This window comes from Rattus norvegicus, chromosome 8, assembly GCF_021556685.1.
Source record: "Rattus norvegicus strain SHRSP/BbbUtx chromosome 8, alternate assembly SHRSP_T2T, whole genome shotgun sequence".
NCBI classification, from domain to species: Eukaryota; Metazoa; Chordata; class Mammalia; order Rodentia; family Muridae; genus Rattus; species Rattus norvegicus.
In genome coordinates this window covers 45,043,991-45,065,131 of record NC_141541.1, presented here as the reverse complement: position 1 = coordinate 45,065,131, position 21,141 = coordinate 45,043,991, and the positions used below count along the sequence as shown (strand labels likewise).

The 21,141-nt window shown below is 39.9% G+C and overlaps 1 protein-coding gene across 2 annotated transcripts in view; it reads left to right on the top strand.

The window, feature by feature from the left end:
• The first annotated feature begins 4,491 nt into the window (after window positions 1-4,491).
• LOC134480025 (disks large homolog 5-like) overlaps window positions 4,492-21,141 on the top strand; it is a 41,506-nt gene continuing 24,856 nt past the window's right edge. For both annotated transcript variants that reach the window (NM_001430115.1, NM_001430114.1), the window contains 2 exon segments: window positions 4,492-4,690; window positions 5,723-5,891. In NM_001430115.1, coding sequence (NP_001417044.1) covers window positions 4,564-4,690; window positions 5,723-5,891 — 296 coding nt within the window. In that variant the 5' untranslated portion in view covers window positions 4,492-4,563.

The window sequence follows — 21,141 nt, the reverse complement described above, 5'->3', positions numbered from 1 at the left end:
TTTATCGAATTCCTACCAGAATCGTCTGCAAGTTTAAATCCATCCTGTCCTAATTGTGATGCAGGGCTTCATGGGAATGAAAAAAAGATCTCAACCAATGAAAGCATAAATGAAGGGCAGTCAGACACTGCCAAATAGTAAGACAGTAAAACACTGCAGGACGCATAATCTTTAATAAATTCTAGTTCATTTTGGGGAATAGTAAAAAAGAAACCCAGCCTATTGATACAATGAGAACAAACACAATGTCTAAAGGAAGATAATAAAGGATGCAGATATTGGTGTATGTTCTCATCAGCATCTCGGTTTTGACAAAGAGGCCAAAGTAACAAACAAAAGAAAACAAAAACCCACAACCACCACCTCCACACATAAGGTGCAGTTTTCAACCAGTTGGTTGCAACTACTTCCTGGGGCAATCACATAGGAGACATACTTTATACAGGATATTTACATTACCATTCAAAAGAGTAGTAACCTTACATTTATGACTTAACAATGAAATAATTTTGTAGTTGGGGGTTGGCTACCACAACGTGAAACACTGTATTCCTTGACATGCTTTTGGTCATGGTATTTTTTTGAAGTAACAGAAATGTGACTGATATATAAACTGGTACCAGAGGGAGTGGACTTGTTTTTGTGAGGAATCTCTTGTTTTTTGGAGGAGGGTGGAATACTTTGGTTTGGGAAAACTTTTGAAATATGTAAGCAGATCATAACAGTCCATTTTAGTTTGCTACACGGGAGACATAAGAATTGTGAGTAGTGTGCAAAATAGAGCCTCTCTAATGAGACTTCAAAGGATTGCAGGAACTCTATTCGTGACTGGCTTAGAAGCTATTAACATTATTTTAGCAAACATTCTGTCTCGTTTCTGCCTGTAACTAAGAAGATACCTGAAGCTAAATAAAAAAGTCACTGAACAATTGTTTTGAGCAAACTTCAAGAGGTAGATATTGTGTGACCTTCCTCAAATTGTATGAATGTGTGTTTGTATTTTCAATTGTTAATGTAGCCAGGACTTCAGTTAATCCCTCCACATTCAGGACTTGGAAGCATATGAAACTGCAAGATCTCACAGGATTTGGAAAATATCCCAATTATTGTAAGGTCCCCAAAACTTGTTGTCACCCCACACTCATAGGGATACAACTTTAGAGAACATGACACCCTCATTCTCAAAAGAAGGATGGGTAGCTGATTATTTGTCTGCAGTGGGTCATAGATTTTTATTGTCATTTAGTGGGTTGGTTCCAAGTTTTTACTGGTCATGGTCAGTGAGGAAAGGGTAAAGGGGATTAGAATCAGGGATGTCTTACTTATTTTCTCTTTCCCTCCTCAACCCTTTTCTCTCCTATCTAGAAGTTTTGGGAAGGAGGAGAAAGGGGCTAAAATGATAAAAAAGCATAGGTTATTCAATCTCTTTTTGTACTAGAAAGCAACACCAAGTCTCAAATATTTCAGGATGTCATGGATTTCGAATTTAAAATTGTATTTGCATAAATGATTGAAATCTTGTTTCAGATATAAGTATCTGCATCTTATTCACAATGTGGTGTATAATTCTAATTGTATGAAATTACTACTGTACACTGCCATGGATAATTAAGGAATGCAAATAGTACTATCCAACTATAAATAATCAGTGTTCTACTGATGTTAGGTACTAGTTCAGTTGGTACAGAAATGAGCTTCATTTAGCTTCTTTTATATGGATTCAAAGGTACAGAGAAAGTAAATCCCTTGAAAAAAAGCCACAGTTTGTCCACTGATGTAGACTTTACATAAAAAGGTGGTGCTCAAATCCTTTAGAGATCTGAAGAATCTGCCATTTCTGATGTCCGAATAGTTAAAGGCTTTTCACAGTGGGAGAGACCTCAACTCCTGGGAGTGTCCCCAGTCTGTCTGAAGAAGATGATGGGAACTAAAGAACCCTAACTGGAGTTCCCTTCAAGTGGCCATGGGGTGAAATAACACACACTTACCTCGACTGCTGCCAGAAAGTTGTCCAGACTGTGGAGAAGTGGATGATGGGGAAGTCATTGTCCCAGACTTTGCAGAAAAAAAAGAGGATAGTCCTTCAAGTGACCTACTTCAAAGGATTGTTGTCAGAGCCCCTGACCTGTTCAACTGAGGGTGGATGACACAATGACATGGAAAAATTTGCTGACTGTCTGTCACAGTAGCCAACAATTTCTGTCATTTTTTTAGAATTGGAACCTATTAGCTCTGAATTTCCTGTTTCTTCAGGCAACATTTCTCCTCCTCAGGTCTCAGATGGAGATGATTAGAGAGTTTACTCTTAATCTTTTCTTGTCGTGAGACTCAGAAAAAAAAACGAGTTCACCGTCACACAGGAATGTGACAACTAGGTACCTGACAGGACCAGGGTGGACATGGGAGGTCCAGAATGAGGGGCTCGACAGACAACCCACTGCAGCATCAAAATGCCCGCCACAACCGCTCTGGCACCATAAATCCTGAGCCCCTACGGGTTTGACAACAGAGTGTGCATGGCCTGACTGCTCCCCTGGACTTTTCAAATCTTGGATCACTCCCGAGCACTTCTGCTTGAGCAGAAAGGCAGATGCCCAGAAGCTGCTGCTGTAGTAGGAGGCAGTTATGGCAGTTGGAGGTGGAGGTGGAGGCAGAGGAGGGATGAGAGATGAGGGAGGAGTTTCCCTGGAAGGACCAGAACAGACAACATTCTGACTACTCCAGAACCCCACCCAAACCCAGCCCACACCACAAATGCAGAGTCCACTGCCGAACATTTCCATGCTAAGCATTCATTTCTTCATCCCCACTGTGCTCATTTTAGTTTTTTTAAACTCCTTTTTTGTTCTCTGTGAATTTCGCATCATGAAGCTCAACTCTGTTGATATCCACCATCACCTCATATCTGAAGTCCACCCTTGCATCCTTCTCCATATCAGAGAAAAAATAATCTACTTGTGGAAGTTGAAAAAAGAAAAAAAATGGCAATATGTCCACAAAAGAGGTGTAAAATGATAAAGATGAAGGACATAAACCCTTAAATTATTTAAAATTAACAAAATTGTTTTTCATTTCAGGAGTGTTGTTTTGGCTAATAAGTGCAAGCTATCATAAATAGAGAATACAAAAGCTTAAAAAGTGAGAGAAAATGATTCAGGTACAAAATTTTACACTAATATAATTTAGTTCATGAAGTACCTTCTCCAATTTTGCCAAATACAAATGGACTAAATGTTGTGACAGTCATTCTTATCTGATGCATCCTATAAATTTTCTAATTTTATCTAGCTGATCAGTGTTAAAGATAAAGTTATTTTTTTTTTTTGGTGTAAAAGGGGAAATGATGAGGTGAGCTCCCTTTGTACTAAGGTGTGTCAACTTTCAATTGTTAGTTCTTTACTGGCAGAGGGCTAAGTGCTGGCAGGATTACTGTCTTGTCATTTCTACGGTCCATCATCAAGTTTGTTATTTTGTAGATGTTTGTCCTTCTCACCAGCTCAACACAAACTGAGAGATCTCTTAGGTGTTGTCTAACTGCCGATTGCACAGAATAAAGGTCTGAAGGCCAAGATATGCTGCAGAAAGTATGTGGGCAGAACTCCAGGCTTACAGAGGAACATAGGGTGAGGAAAGCTGAAGCTGGAGCTTCAGAATAGACATGGTAGGGAAGTGATATGGACCAAAACAGGGCATAGGGGTTAAGAGATAATCACCGGTTGGGTCTCAAAACTAGAAGAATGGGGTTAAATTTAGAGAAGATAGTGCATGCCCTGTGAAAGGCCTAAGACACAAACTGTCAGACAGAATCTCATGGTAGAGCTTACAGAGGCCTGTGAGCAATGCTCCTTTGGTGACATTAGTAAAAAGAGGAGAACCCCCAAGCAGCATGAGGGTGCCTCCATTGGTGGCTCCTACATTTCACTTTCCTTTGGCAATTGGACTCCACACTGTTCCTAACAAGATAATGATTTCAACTCTTTCTCCTAAGGAATTTTGTGGCAACTGTCGAATGCTAAGCTAAGGACAAGGCTTCATGAGTGTTCCCATAACACACACCCATGTCGCAACCTAACCTACAGGCTATTTCTTGATGTGATTTCAAGCACGTGTACATAAGGGGACAGGAGAACCTTCTGACTGCTTATTCAAACTGGTATTACTTCTCAGGAAGTTTTAATGGCTGATATTTATGAGTAAGGATAATTTGACTTAAGATGAGATATTTTTGGGCAGCATTTAGAGGGAAAAATTCATTAAAATGCATAGGAATTACTCAGGTTTTTATAATCAAGCCTTGAAGAAAATTTGGTCTTGCAAGCAGGAGTTGCTCAGTGGCTATGCCCTGGGAAGGACTCCAGGAAAGGGCACCTCAGCTTATGCACTGTACAGGGAGATTATTAGCAGGGAGGCAATGCCTGTTCACCATGACATCAGCGGTCCCTTCTTGGACATTCTATTGTGTCCTAGAGAGTTCTTGGCATCCTCTGTGATGTCACCAGTGTTGTAGAAACCACCAGTGCCCTACTTTTTCTCAGTCCCTGCCTGGCAGATACACAGGAAGACATGTTTTCCCGGCTTCGCAAGAATTTTGGGAGAGTGAATGCCGATTTTGGACAGACTGGAGTGAGGGAATCTTGCCTTTCATCAAAAATAAATGGTGGACAACGAAAGCTGGCCTGGGGAATGCTGAGTAAGTTCTGTGAATTGTATGCTGAGCTTTCTGTCAGAGGGAGAATAGGCTTATGCTGACCTGTCTAGCAATAGGCCAGAACAACTGGAGTATCTGCAAAGGAATTGAATTTCCATGAAGATCACAATTCCTAAAAGTCAAGGATTTCAGAACATTAGTTTGCCCATCCCCAAAGGGAGGATATGGTAAGGCCAATGCTATTATTCTGTGAACTTCTGGCCTTCACTTTTAACATGCATATGATACGTTACATTGATATAATAACCGATCAGGAGACACTGAGTGTCCAACTTTATTGAATTTAAACAGGGCATCAATCTACTTCACTCTCATTGCTTCTTTAAATAAAGTAGATCTCTGTCTTTCCTATCAGGGAGAGAATTATGCTTCTGGCCTTATGTTCTTAGAACTCCTCTGACTTTTTCTAATTGGCAGAGATGGGACATCCTTAGCATTATAAATTAGAGTTTGTGTGTTACAAACATTTTTTTACAGTACAAAAACTATTTGTAGCAGGTAGACCAAGATTCAGCCTGTAACCAATTGGCACTTCTGTGGCATTTGGTGTTTCAGTTAGGGGAATTGATAAGTCCGTTGACCATGACATCCCCCCCAATGCTTTTAAATTCCAAATGGTGTGGCCTAGAGTATCAGTGCAGGACATCTGAGTATCTCCAATCACTCAAATCTTTTGGAGGTTGAATTTATCATCTGACTTCTGAAAGTACAGCGGTGAGGGTCCTGAAAGTCAGTTGTACCCTGTTAACTTGATAACAATCCCGTAGAAGCCATCTCTGCGGTACATGTAGCATGGGTCAGCAGGCATAGGAAACACCCGGCATCTGACATCTCTTGGTCTCTATAGAGTACTGGGAGTGTTGACTTCCACTGAGGAGGTCTCTTAGGCAACAACAAACTCTTTGTGGTGACACTGTGGTCTACACATGTTCTCCTCCTGTTTGGGGCTTGCCATGGTCTATGCACACTCATCAGTTTCCCCAAAAATGTTCACTTGTGTTCTTCTACCTACAGAGGATGGGAGACTGACATCATCCCCTGGCCCTGTGGTAATCAACAAGGAGGCCAACATGGAGAACACAGAAGAGCAGAGACTGATTAGACAGCTGCAGTCAGCTACTGAGGAGAGAAATGAGCTAAGAGATCTCCTGACTTACGTGACAGAGAGATACAGGAACAACAGGTATGCATTGCTCCAAACTGCCTTGTGTCACTCATGGACCTGCAATGTCACCTACATCTTATTCTATTAAGGTGTTGGGGTCTAGAAAGCTGTGCCTCCCAAAATACTCGTCCTAAACCTCATTTCTGATATAGAGGAGATTCAGAACCTGACCCTTGGTCAGGAGTGAGATGGGAAATGGTCTCATCTGCTGCCTCCAGCTGAAAATCTGAACTTGTGGCCTTAGTGAGGATTCAGGGATAACGTTCCTGGAGCATGAGTTCCCAGTGTGCATTTGGAAAGCCCTTGACAGGTGGTAGCTTTGCAAGGTTCTAGGTGCTGTGAGTTTGGGTGTGTGCTAGGAAGGTGACTGAGTGCTGGACTCTTGTTGCAGTAGCCTGAGGTGACAGATCTCAAATTGTTCATCTCAATGTTTGACTAGATGGCCAGAGACACAGGGCTTTTCCTTCTTTTTTGTTTACCTCTGAGCCAATAATGTGGCTTGCATTTTTTCTGATTCTGATTGTGTTCCCCGTTTGCATATTTCGCTCCCTTTTTCATTCTCTTACTGTTTACTTTTCTTTTCCTGTGTGTGTGTCCCAGTTTCTGTGTCTCTGTGTGTACACAACTACATGCATATGCACAATTTTTATATGTTTATATTTCCCCCCACACTTGGAATCTAGGGGTCTATGTTTTTTCCTGAGTATATTCATGTATAACAATTTCATGGTGATGTGAGTGCTTTGTTTTGGGAGTCCCTCTTTCAACTGCAAACTGCTTTGCCAATGTGGTCACATTTGTCTGTATATTTGTGCCATTTGGGCAGATTATAATTTTGTGGCGATTTATGGTCTCAACTCCATAATTGTGTGAATTGTGTGTCTCTACAATATTAATTATTCAGGATGTAGAATTCCTATTGTCAAAACAGGAAAATTGAAATCACAGTTTTCTAGGTCCTGGATGTGGGAGAGCTGTGGCCTAGGCCCTTGTTACCATAACTAGCTTGACTGCAGATCCAGCCCTTCTTAGTGAAGAAAGGGAACCTGGGAACCCTTTATCTCGATGCCGAGCTTATGGGGTCCTGGGCCCAGAATAACAGGTTTCTGAAGCTGAAGAAGCTCCCAATATGTAGAACTCAGAAATTGTCCTCCCAGGACTGGGGTACTAGAAGCCCCAGCCTGAGTTCATATATTCCTAAACGCAGATGTTCATTGGGTTTTACTCTCCTAGGGCCAGCCGTTTCATCAGGTCAAATCCATTTTATGAAAAATTGAAGATAAAGGAAAGGGAGGTCATGTCATTACTGCACAACTTAGAGATGAGGAACATCGAGCATTGTGAGAAATTTCAGGAGCTCCAGAAGGAGATTAACTTCTATCGGTGAGCACTGGTCAGAAAGGCCATTAACTGTGCTTTGCCCACACCTGCCTTCCTTTGTTCTGATTGGAGGTCTGCAGCTCTGTTTCATGTCTTGTGCTCTTTAAACATCACGGTGCCCTGGGTCTTTTGGACTCAGTTTTTAGGTCCACAGGAGACTGTTACTCATACCCAGAGTGTCTAGGCATCTTCAGAAGGCTCTAGGTAGACCAGTACTGATTCAGCTCACCAAATGGCTAATGGGCTGAACTGGGCCTCTGGGGTCACACCAGGTTTAACAAAACTCAATGTGTGGACCAACTGGATAACATGACCTTCCCTTAATTCTACTGACCTCCTTTGAGGGTATTTGCCCACTATTCATTAATGTTGCCCCCATGCCTTTTCTTTCCATGGATAGATGTAGATCCCCTGTTGTTTTGGAGAGACATGGTACTTGGGTACTTATCGGTACTTGGGTCACAGAATCAATTTATTCTTCCCTGAATTGGCTGCTTGATGTTTGTGCAGCAGCCTTGTGTGCATAGAGAGGTACTATATGAAGTTTTCACTGGTATCTGGGTCCAGGGCAAGTTTGTGGGTAGAAATGGGAGGAAGAAGCTGCAGGATCTAACTATGCAGAGTGTGTTTCCAGCTACCTCCCCAGCCGGATCCATATGGACAAGATATGTGTGCAGAAGAAGTTGTTCCCATTCAAGAAGGCGAGCAAAGCAGAACATCTAGATTGTGCACCGCTGGTACAGAAATATTTGATTGACTTGCACAAGAACGATAAGGATGAACAGGAGAAGAAGAGCAACCTCCAGACCCAGCAACATCTGGTAGGGACAAGCAGCTGTGTCAGCTTAACAACATCTCATTCCATTTGCTAATTTCATACCTGTTTGCTTTCCCCTACCACCTTACTAATTTACACTCCCAACAAGCCAACCACCTCATGCAATTGAACTGTTCATTGCTCTGTCTATGCACAAGTATTCACGGAAGTCCAGCACTTTTCAGAAACTGAATGATTAACAAGTATGCTTTGCTGCTCTTTTTGAAGCTGCAGTCTAGAAATGGTGACAGACAATTGATATCATAACATTTCCTGCCCCAGTGATAGAATGGATGCTATGTAGCACTTTGAACAAGTTTTGGTCCTGTGATAAATGACATTTTTTGGTCATGTGACCTCCAAGTTGGGAAGCACCTTTCAGTGATAATTACTGAGTGCAAATGGCAAATTAATCCTTGTCATTGTCTTTAATCTTGGAGACACATGGCCTTCACATTTCTTCCTGTAAACCAATGAGGTCTCTTCCCATTGCCCTGTTCTTGGTTTGCACTGGTTTAAGTCTGAGTCCCAGATGGGCAGCCCACATTACTGTCAGGGTTGCTGTAGACTTTGCCCTGCCCACCGACACACCAGCAATGTTATCAGATAACACATCAATGGTGACATCCAATAGAGCTGAGGTGGTACAAGGCAGAAACCTGACAGCTGGCATGCAGGTCTCCAACAAATCAGTGTCTGAATAACTGCCTTCCTCTCCCTGGTCTTAGAAAGTGCAAGAGAGTGGGAATGGGACACACAGCAGGAAGGGAGCATCCTGATGTATGGGTTGCTTTCTCAGGAGTGCCCTGCTGACTACCATCCTGAATAGTAACAACATATTTTGGATGAATAATATCCCTCACAGTTAATTTATTAATTGCTAAGAAACCCTAAATTTATCTTTCACTAAGCCAGCCGGACTGATTGAGGTCTTACTCCCTTTCTTTTTAGGATAACACCATTTGAGAGAAGACTTGGGGACTGCAATGCCATTTGCCTGCTAGAGGAGAAACAGCAATATAACTGTGCTTCAAAATGTTCACTAAGAATACCCTGTTTAGAAATATTTTTGTTATGATTTTAAATGAAGTTTTCTTTTTGTTATTTCATAGTTATATGTTCTTGTTAATATTTTTCACGTTTGAAAATACTTTTAAATATTTATATTAATATTCATTTTAATCCTTTTTTGTTTTAAATTGCATTCCTTATGAATAAAATTTGATTTGTAAGTCTTGACTCTGAAACCATCTTTCTTATTCAAGTGTTCTGTCCCCTCCTGTGCTCTTAAAACTGACGGCTAGAGATGGATTCTGCATGGTCCAGAGTTTCTGGCCTAAACAGTGAATTCAAAGTCACCAAGGGGTACTAAGTGTGATAGCGTATATTGGCTGGATAATGTGTTCTTTTCTTGGATGCACATTTTATGATGTGATCACTGCCATTCTTTATCCATGCGGTCATGTGTTCTGCTAATCTTAGTATATAATAGTCTACAACACACATTCATCATTGATCCTGTGTACCACATATTGACTAATATACACTCATAGTTGTAGAGCTGCAGAAAAATTGACAATGATTCCAAAGAAATATAGAAGTAATCATAATGGAGAACCATGTGCTTCGTGCTTTCTTGCAGTACGCGGTCAATATATCCACACAGATAATGACCTTCAAAATCATCTTGGGAAATAGGTTTTGATAAATGCTGTTGTCCTAGACCATACATATGCTGTGTTGTTATTGTTGCGGATTAGGCATAGAATGCTCATTTATGTCAATGGGTCTTTTTCTCTACTGAATGTCTGTGGCTTGTCCTGGGTGAAATTCCCTCATAGTCCAAAAGAAGAAATCACATCCCCTGTTGTAGATGATTGTTAGGAACCATGTGCTTCTTCTGAGAGAGCAGCAGATGCTCTAACCTGTGAGGCAAGACCACAGCTCCCGCAGGATGCCTTTGTATTTTGAGAGCATGTGCTCTCTTAGGTGGACAAGGTCACCTCCAATTAAATAGAAAGATCTCAGGAAATGTGTATTCACATTTACCTTACTGAGCTGTGCAGGCTCAATGTGTTAGGCTACCAAGAATCCATACAGGGCCCTCTGTCATTGTGGATTCAGGATGTTATTCCAGCATCACTTAGTTTCCATATTAGAGCAGATCCTTCACCTAGTATCAGTGATGACCGTATCTACTATGCACATTTTATAAAATACAGAATGGAAACTATCTTCCTGTAGGCCAGCTGCACATAATGAATTCTTTTGATAGACAGCAAGAAAATTATCTTAATCTAAGCAGTATAGGGAGGAACCTAAGAGCAAAAATAGTGAATGCAGCCTACAGCTGTGAGCACGTTTCATTTGGATAGCAAGCCTGTGCAAACCCAGAACCTAGGTGGGCCAGTAAAAGCTGCCTTTTTTCCATGACAAATCTAGGTCCCTGTTGTAACAAGTATTTTTTCCAGGTGACTGATTTCCGATTTATGGAATTGAACTGATTTACTCAGAGTCTGAGTTACTCAAAACGTAAAAATACAGAAGTAATAATCCAGAATGTCCACAAACAGTTGCTGTCCCACCAGGGCTTTAAAGCTCAGCAGTTACAGAAGCAATGTAGTGTTTGTTTATTCTCAAACATAGGTCCTCTAGTCATTCATTATGAGCTAACCATGCCACAGAAAGAGTCATCTGTATCAAAACAGAAGCTAGTGGTAACTAGATATCCACCACACTATAACATTGTTACTGTATTTGACGTCCTCAGTTACTAGGTAAAGACCTGGTTCTTGCTACACATACTCATAATTTATAAGACTTCAAGACCATATGGGCTTTGTCCTGTTAATGCTACCATTGGCATACAATACCTTGGATAAATTCAACTGACTTCTGTAACAGGAAACAAAATTTCATGTCATCCCTTTCTGAACAAACTGTCCTTAGTGTAAAGTGTAATCTCAGGGGCCTTCCATTCTCTCTGTGATTCCCAAACATTTCAAGTCTTCAGACATTTCTGTCATTGTCCAGTACATGTCTTGAGATGTCCACATTGTCAGCTAGGTGTCTTCATCCAGCTTGGCCTGTAATTTTCTAGAACATTAATAGTGTTCCAGCCTTAGGATTTCATTCAGTGTTACAGTACTTGCCAACCTGCTGAAAACCCTACTTTCCACCCTAGTCCTGTGTGCTATGGCAAAAGAAAATAACGAACCCCAATTGCACTTGAAGGATAACCTCCAACAAAAGGAGAGGCTGCATATAACCTTTTAAGTAACACTAAGCCACCATTTCCCCACACCTTCCTCCATTTATTCAATTACTAGTATATTTTCATTAATGCTCACCTTGTTTTGGTGTACAAAGAATATGCACCATATCAGTAAAGTGTGTGTGTGTGTGTGTGTGTGTGTGTGTATGTGTGTGTGTGTTCATGTCTAGGTTTGTGCCTGTTCTTCCATGAACTCACTATAAAATTTTATAAAATGACTTAGAATACTCTAGTGAAAACTGTCGAGGTGCATGCAGACTTGTGTTACTACTGTCCCATGGTACCTTGCAGGAAACACTGAAACTATGGCCTTCTTTAATACAACCTGAATCCGGCCTCTGCATGGTTCTCAGTAACATTTTGACATCGGCACCACTATAGAGAGCAGCAAAAGCTTCATTTAAGACATGCTGTTGGTACCAAGGTGAGGCAAAGCCTCGCCCCATAGAGAAACTGGTAGGATGTGATGGCAGCAAATAAACAGGCTTTTCCCTGTCCTGTGTGTCTTTCCATCCACAGAGGTCTCTCCTGCAGGAAATACTTTCACATGCTTCTTTAAAAGCACTTGTTCCTTACATCTAGATCAGCTGTGAATATAGACTTTTCCAGGTAAGTCTGAGTGTTCCCACTCCCAGCTCAGAGCTGCACCACCATAGGGTCCTCCAGCCACAATGAAGGATAGGTCCCATGGAGGAGTTAGAGCAAAGTGCCCCTTCTGAGAAGTGACATAGAAAAGAAGGTTAAGAAATTATAGTCAACACCCAAGTGTTTCTTGTAGAGAAAGGAACCAGATCACACTGTTAAACAGTGTAGTCTATCACAGGACCCAGTTCTTTGCCTGCAGAAGATTTTTCTGGAGATTAGTTGCCCAGTCAGAATGGGGTTACATTCTTGATCCATGCTCACTCCCACAACAAAAGCTCCTCCCCTAGAAGTCCTTGAGTTGACCCAAGTCCTTTTAGGACCAACAGACAAGAGAGAACAGAGTGCATCCAAGGGAAGAGAAGAGGCCAGAATGATTATAACCTGGAGAAATCCCCCAAATCAGCCACCTAACAACTCTAGGGTTTGTGCATATTGTGGATTTCAGAATCTTAAGGTCAGATTTTTCTGATAACACCTGCTAGGTGAAGCTGAAGTCTACTGTAGGTGGGATTATCCCAGGCAGGGAGGGGATCTGGGTCTCCAGGCCTGGCCAGCTTCTTCATTCTCCTGAAAGTAAATGTTGGTCAGCTCTAAATCTGAAGTGGGAGTTGGTTTTCCTCAACTCAAACAGATGATATTTCAATACTCATACACTATGTGAGAGACACACAGTTACCCACAGGGGATTTGAACTTATTTCTATACAAGTGACTGTGGGCCGAAAGAGGGAAACCATTCCTGCCTTTAGCATTCTGCCTTTTTCAGAGACTACAGGGACTAGCTTCCTGGACAGACATGTACAAGCAGACAGACATTGTAAGGGGGAAAATTGAGGTAAGAAATGTGCTGGGGACAGTGATTTCAGATTGTGCCTTTAGCAAGAAAACTCTGTTGTCATTAAGGCAAGCAGCCTTGAGCCTGCTGACACTTGTTACCACTTCTCCGTGTCTCTGCCATTATGACTACTCCAGGTCCTCCTTGTATAAAGGCTTTCTTTTAAAAAAATTATACAAACCAATGTTTCTCAGCCTGTGAGGCACAACCTCTCACATTGACAGCATATCAGATACGTTGCATATAAGATACCTTGCATATTATGACTTATAAGAACAGCAATATCAAGTATGAAGTAGCAATGAAAATTTTATGGTTGGGGTCACCACAGCATGAAGAGCTGTATTAAAGAGTTGCAGCACTAGGAGTGTTGAGACCCACTGCCATAGAAGCTGACACATGGGAACAGACTCCTCACATGAGTAGAGGCACATGGCAAGGGATACTGTGTCCCACCCTAGGACCCAGAGGTAGAATCTATCCCAGGAGTCTGTGTGCTCATCTTGTCTTCAGTTCTCCCAGGTTCAAGAAGAGCATTGATCATCTCAGGAGTGTCAGCTTGCACAGCCCACATCAGGCCCAATGCTTCCCTTCACAGAGAAGGATGTGGGTCTAACTGACAGCCAGTGAGACTGAGGGATCTGGTGATCATTGGTTCTGAGCTGTGATTTCTTCACCTGTAAAATGGAGGCCTTTCTGCTGAATTGGGTTGTTGTGGAGATGAACAGAACATACACACTTGTCAGGGCCTCCCTGGCATGGTTAATTGGAAATTTTCTCTGGTGATGCATTTAAAAGTAGAAACTCCAGCCACGTGGGGTGAGATGCCGGGTGCCATACAGGTGGTGTAAACATACTGTGACTGTAATGCTACCTCGAATTTACACCCTAGGCTCTTGTTTTGAATTTAAAAAGACGAATCAAGTATAAACTGCCAATGTGAAATACTCATGATTAGAATTAAGCGAATTCCTGTGAAGTCATTTAGTTTTTCTTTTTCTGCATCTATATTGAAGGCATCTAGAGTAGCACTAAATGAGATCCTAAAGCCTTCTATTAAAGTGCTACCCATCCATTCCTCTCTCCTTGAGGACCTCTCAGGTGACTAAAGGAAACCTGATTTCTTGTCAGATTGTTCCCAGCTGGTGTGATCTCTCTGTCCATGGACCTTGCCAAACGCTGCAGAGCCAATGTACTGTTTTACAACACAAAATTTCAGACATTAATTTTACCAATGAAGTTCCTGGACTCAGATGCTGACGTCAAGTAAAGCTCCCAAGTGTCCTTCCTAAATCACTGACCTCCCAGACGAAGGGCATGCTTGGTCCCTCTGAACACTTTCTTAAATATCCTTCAAATCAAAGACTTTCCATTGCCTTAGTTATCTTCATTTTCTGTCAAGTCCTGCCTTGAACTGCTCTGGACCTAAGTGCACTTTTTACCTTTGCAAGAAAGGTGTGTGGTAGGTGAGCCATACAGTAATAAATAATACAGTCCATGTTTACAGCAAACAAACGGCTCTTGTATAAATGTCTGTGCCCTGGCAATGCTAACACACAAAGTAGTTTTTCATTAAATAATACATTCTTTGAGATCACAGTCTGATCAGTTATTTTGTATCCTAACTTACAAATGTTCTCTCTATTATATAAATCAAGTTCCCTCATGTGTATTCTGGTCTCTCTCTGTCATGTCTGATTGCATCATCGTAGGAATCCCAGGGAACATAAATCCTGGGCTTTAGAAAATGTTGTATTTGGCCAACCAGGAAAGAAACCCATCTAGGAGACTACTGATACTTGACACACAAGTTCACCTCCCTATTTTCATATACTTTATGGCAAGAGGTCACCATTCCTGACCATGTCTCATTATCCAACAGGATAATAAATTGAAGAGTTGGGGTCAAGGAGGTCACCCAAGAAAGCACAAAAATCCATCTCAGATAAACATTTACAATGTATTGAATCCAAAATATCCATGAATTTCAGGACACAATTTAAGTCTAAACCTAAGGATAACAGATATAGAAGAGAATTGAGAGGCCAAAAAAAGAAAAAAAGAAAAAAGAAAAAGAAAAAAAGAAAAAAAACCCCAACAAGCCTACAAAAAAATCAAATTAATTTTAGGAGAAAAATTCCTTCCTTCACATAAAAATTAAAACATTAAATGCACAGATCCAAGAAAGAACATTAAAAAGGGGTAAGGTATAAATATCCAGTACCAAATGAATTCAGACCTATTTGAATTACACCACATTTCTCAACAGAGACTCTAATAGCCAGAAAATCTTGGGCAGATGTAATGCAGACCCAAGCTCCTATACACTGTGTAATTCCCAATCACCATAAATGGAGAAACCAAGATATTACATGACAAAATCAAATTTAAACAATATTTTTCTCTAAGAAAGCACAAAAGAGGATGATAGGAGGTAAAATCCAAGACAATGAATTAAATTTTACCCAAGAAAAGCCAAGAAATTAATCATCTCACAAAAATTTCAAGAAAGAAAGGACACAAACATAATTTCGACTATAACCAGAAAAAGAAGAGAAAGCAGTAATCATTGGTCTTTAATATCTAACCAGACCCTCTGTGACCAATTCCCCAGCTCCTAGGGATTTAACTGCAAGCCAACGTGTATACAAGTATGGGTCTATGGTCCTAGGTACTGTGTATAAGAGGATTGATTTATTTTGTATCAATGTGGTTGTAGGACCTTGACTCTGCTAGGCCTGTTGCCCCACCAAATGGAGATCCTAGAGGTGTGAGGTGGGAATGGATATGTGTGAGGTGGGGAGCACTGTTATATAGGGAAAGCTGAGCAGAAATGTGATGATAGGCTTCATTAGGGGATTTTGGAGAGAGGAACAACATTGGAAAAGTAAATAAATAAAATAAACATTTAATAAGAAATAGCCAAAAATCAAATAAAAAGTAAAAAGGTAAAGGAAAAATTAAACCAACCAAAAAAAAAAAGAAAGAAAGAAAGAAAGAAAGAAAGAAAGAAAAGAAAACCCTGTAGAGGATTGACCTAATTCTGCTTGTATTTTAATGCTGATTGGTAGAATGTAAGACTGGTTAAACCCCCCAAAAAAGTGATTCTGCTCCCAGTTAATTGTGATTATAAAGAAGCACAGCAGAGAGATTGTGGAGGTGAGTTTTTGAGGGCTTTGCTAGAGAGGATCACTAGGAGGGAAGAAGGAAGAAGTAGCTGCCAAAGAAGAAAGGACTAATGGATGCGATGGTGAGGAAGGAGGAAGCAGGACAGCAGCCACGGTTTAAGGCAGAGGATAGCCTGAACCTGAGGGCTGTCCAAGTGGAATAAAGAGCAGCCAAGATGCTGCATAATAAGTAAGAGTTCAGAGTCATTGTTTGGAAATGAGACCTATTTCCATGCAGGACAGGCAGTTGCCCAGCTACTGTGCTGATTAAGGGATATTATTAATAATTTAAAAACTATGTATAACCAGTAAGCCAGCTCTATAGAGGATCCTAATAGGAATACTTTATTTGCAAGGATATAATACCAGAGGACACAGGAAATAAATTTACACCACTAGGACAGTAAATCAAAAGCAGCCTACAAAAATCTCATAAATTAACCAAATGACAACAGTTAACAGAGGTTTAAATAATATTTTCATGTCACTAAACTCAATTCCCTAGTAAACAATCATATATTTAGCCTGAAACAGGATTACCATCATGAGAGATATACAGGTTATACTAGAGAAACAGAACTAAGAAACATGTCCCTCTAGCAATCCTATGCAGTTTCTCTATCTACCTGACAGAATAGATTTCAAACTCATCCTGTCCAGAGATGTAAGGAAATTCACTTCATACTTTGCAATTACTAAAACATACTACGATTCTAAATATATACATATTAACACAGGCTTCCCAAATTTAAAAATATATGTTATCAGATAGGTATGAAACTACAGATTCGTTCTAATAGTGTTTGTGACATCTTTTGCTTCTCCATTCTGACCACTTAACAGATCATATGCAAATAAACAAAACAGGAGGTGAGAATTAAGTGACATCATCAGGCAAATGGAACTAACAAACTACAGTGAACTATACATATATTTTCTATCAGCCTGTGGACATTTCTCCAAAATTGACCAGAGAGTAGGAAAAAAACAAGCCTCAGAAAATATAAGAGCGTTGAAATAATGTCGTGCGTTCTATCTGAGCCCAAAGGAATCAAACTGGTATCACACAATTAAAAGTACAGAAAATACAGACACTCATGGAAAGTAAGTAACATAAACAATATACTACTGAAAGGGTAAGGGGAGAAATAAATAAGGAAAAAGGAAAAATTCCTAGAAATGAGTGACATTGAAAACACAACCACCATCCACAGTTCTATATGATACAACAAATGTTTATGAATTACGTTTCAGTCAGCAAAGGCAGAGGAGTGAACCCATCTAATCTCTTTCTCTTATGTCAGAAGGAGAGAATGTGGAGTGTGGGCTATTGCGATTATGCCTTGAATTGGCGGGCCATCCTTCCCAACTTCACTTTGCAATGATAACATATGTGATTTGGCATTACACATTGGATGTGTGTAATTGGCCATTTGATTTCATAGGGGGAATAATTAAGGGACTGCCTGCAGTTTTATGAAGCTCTTTGGATAAACTGTGTAGACAGTAAAGACTATAGGGCTTTTGCAAAGCAAGCTAAGTGCATTTTTCATTATGATATGTTTAAGATCCTATGGACAATTAGGAGTAGAATGTGGTCTTTTGAATGATAATGGTCTCCATAAACTCACATGTATGAATGTTTGTTTCTGGTTAGAGGAAATGTTCGGGAAGCAATAGAAGATATAGTTTTGTTTTGTTTTGTTTCGTTTTGTTTTGTTTTTTTGTAGGATTGTTCTGGGATTGGCCTTTGAGGTTTCCAAATTCAATACCATTTACACTTAAGTCTCATTTTCTCAGTGTCCAACTTGCAGATAAGATGTAAGATCTCAGCTAGTTCTCTAGAAACACGTTGACCTACCTGCTGCCATGTACCCCTGATATCAGACTCATGATCCTTGAAACTGTAAGCCCCAATAAACTCTTTCTTCGAAAAGTTCCCTTGCTCATGGTATCTCTTTGCAGCCTATAAAACAAATAAAGATTGGAAGGAACACATAAGTGAAAAATTTCTCAATAGAATCCTGGCAAATAAAATTCAGACATATACCAAACATATCAGGTACCATGATCAAGCTGGCTTGACTCCAGGGACCGAGAATGTTTCAACAAATACAGATGAATAAACAATACACCACATGAAACCAAGAACAGGAAACACATGATCATTGCACTAGAGGCAGACAATTTCTTTGGCAAAGTCTCACAGTGATACACAAAATAGTCCTGGAGAATCTGGGATATGGAGAAGATACACCTTAACAAAATAATGGCAATATACAAGGCCAACAGCATCCTAACTGGAGAATATCTTAATGCATTTCACTAAAATAATAATAAGTCACAGGTGTTCAATCTTTTCATCTAATCCAAGTAGTATGTGAAGTCTTCTCCAAAACAGAAAATAGAAAGATGGAAAGGCATGTCCATATGAAGGAAAGCAGTCAGAGTATTCTCATTTGCAGGTGATATGATCTATATGTAAAGAACACTACGGTTCCACTAGAAAACTACAGCTCATGGACCCACTAACTGAAATCACATTAAAATCAATAAAATTCCTGTATAGCAACAATAAATATCAACAAACATACCAAAAAAACAAAAACATTCAGAATAGCTTTAAAATCTTGTAATAAATCTAAGAAAGTGAAGACTTGTTACAATGAAAACATTACAAAAATTAAGAAAAAAATTGAAGAAACTAGAAAATGAAAAGACCTTTCATTTTCATGCATCAGTATGATTAATATTGTTATATCAAATCCTAGCAGAATCATTTACTAGTTAACATCCATCCTGTCCTAATTAGGATGCAGGGCTTTATGGGAATGAAAAAAAGATCTCAAAATCCATGAAAGCACAAATGAGCAGGGCAGTCAGACACTGCTAAATAGTAAGACAGTTCATCACTGCAGGATGCGTCACCTTTAATAAGTTCAAGTTCATTTTGGGGAATAGTAAAAAAGAAACCCAGCCTGTTGATGTCATGAGAACAGACACAAAGTCTATAGGAATTATATAAAAGACCCAGTTATTGGTGTATGTTCTCATCAGCCTCTGGTTTTTGAAAAAGAGGCCAAACTAACAAACAAAACAAAACAAAAAACCCACCACCACCACCACCTCCACACACAAGATGCAGTTTTCAATCTTTTTCTTGCAACCCCTTCTCAGGGCAATCACTCATGAGACATACTTTATACAGGATAATTACATTACACTTCCAAAGAGTAGTAATCTTACATTTATGACTTAGGAATGACATGATTTTGTAATTGGGGGTTGGTTACCACAATGTGAAAAACTGGATTCCTTGAGATGTTTTTGCTCATGGTAGATTTTGCAGTAATAGATATGTGACGGATATATAAACTGGAACCAGCACTAGTGGACTTTTTTTTGCGGGGAATCTCTTGTATTTTGGAGGAGGGTGTAAGACTTTGGAGTGGGAAAACTTTTGAAATATGTAAGCAGATCATAACAGTCCATTTTAGTTTGCCACATGGGAGACATAAGTATTGTGAGTATTGTGCAAAATAGAGCTTCTCTGAAAGACTTCAAAGGATTGCAGGAATTCTATTGGTGACTGGCATAGAAGTAATTAACATTATTTTGGCAAACAATCTGTCTCTTTTCTGCCTGCATACTAAGAAGATAAATGAAGCTATATAAAATAGTAATTGACCAATTATTTTGAGCAAACATCAAGAGGTAGATAGTGTGTGACCTTCCTCAAATAGTATGAATGTGTGTTTGTATTTTCAGTTGTTAATGTAGCAAAGACTTCAGTTATTCCCTCCACATTCAGGGCCTGAAAGCATAGGAAACTGTAAGAAATCACAGGATTTGGAAAATATCCCAATTATTGCAAGGTCCCCAAAACTTGTCACCCCACATTCATAGGGATACAACTTTAGAGAACATGACACCCTCATTCTCAAAAGAAGGATGGGTGGCTGCTTATTTGTCTGCAGTGGGTTAGAGATGTTTATTGTCATTTAGTGGGTTGGATGCAAGTTTTTACTGGTCATGGAATGTGAGGAAACAGTTAAAGAGAATAGAATCAGGGACATCTTACTTACTTTCTCTTTCTCTCCTCAACCATTTATCTCTCCTATCTAGGGTTTTGGGAAGCAGGAGAAAGGGGCTAACATGACAAAAAGCATAGAATATTCAATCTTTTTTTATACTAGGAAGCAACACCAAGTGTCAAATATTTTAGGATGACATGGAATTTGAATGATGATAGAATTTCATATTATACTTGAATAAATGATTAAACTCTTGTTTAAGATATAAGTATATGCATCTTATTCACAATACGGTGTAAAATTCTAATTGTATAAAATTACTACTGTACACTGCCATGGATAATTAAGGAATGCAAATAGTACTATCCAAGTATAAATAATCAGTGTTCTAGTGATGTTAGGTACTTGTTTAGTTAGGTACAGAAATAAGCTTTATTTAGCTTCTTTTATATGTATTCAAATTAAACAGTAAATCCTTTGAAAAAATTCCACATTTGTGCACTGAGATAGACTTTACATAAAAAGATGGTTCTGTAATTCTTTATAGATCTGAAGAATCTGCCATTTCAGATGTCCTTGTAGTCAAAGGCTTTTCACAGTGGGAGAGACCTCAAGTCCGGGCAGTGTCCTCATGCTATTCTGAAGAAAATGATGGGCACTAAAGAACCCTAACTGGAGTGTCCTTCAAATGTGGCGAATTGGCCATGGGGTGAAACACTACCCACTTACCTCCACTGCTGCCAGAAAGCTGTACAGACTGTGGAGAAGGGGATCATGGGGAAGTCTATTGTCCCAGGCTTTGGAGAGAAAGTGAGGATAGTCCTTCAAGTGACCTACTTCAAAGCATTGTTGTCAGAGCCCCTGGCCCATTCAGTTGACACTGGATGCCACACTGACACAAGAATATTTGCTGACTGTCTGTCACGGTAGCCAACAATTTCTGTCATTTCTTTAGAATTGGAAGCTATTTGCTCTGAATTTCCTGTTTCTTCAGGCAACATTTCTCCTTCTCAGGTCTCAGATGGAGATGATTAGATAGTTTACTCTTAACCTTTTCTTGTCATGAGACTCAGAAAAGAAAACGAGTTCACCATCACACAGGAGTGTGACAACTAGG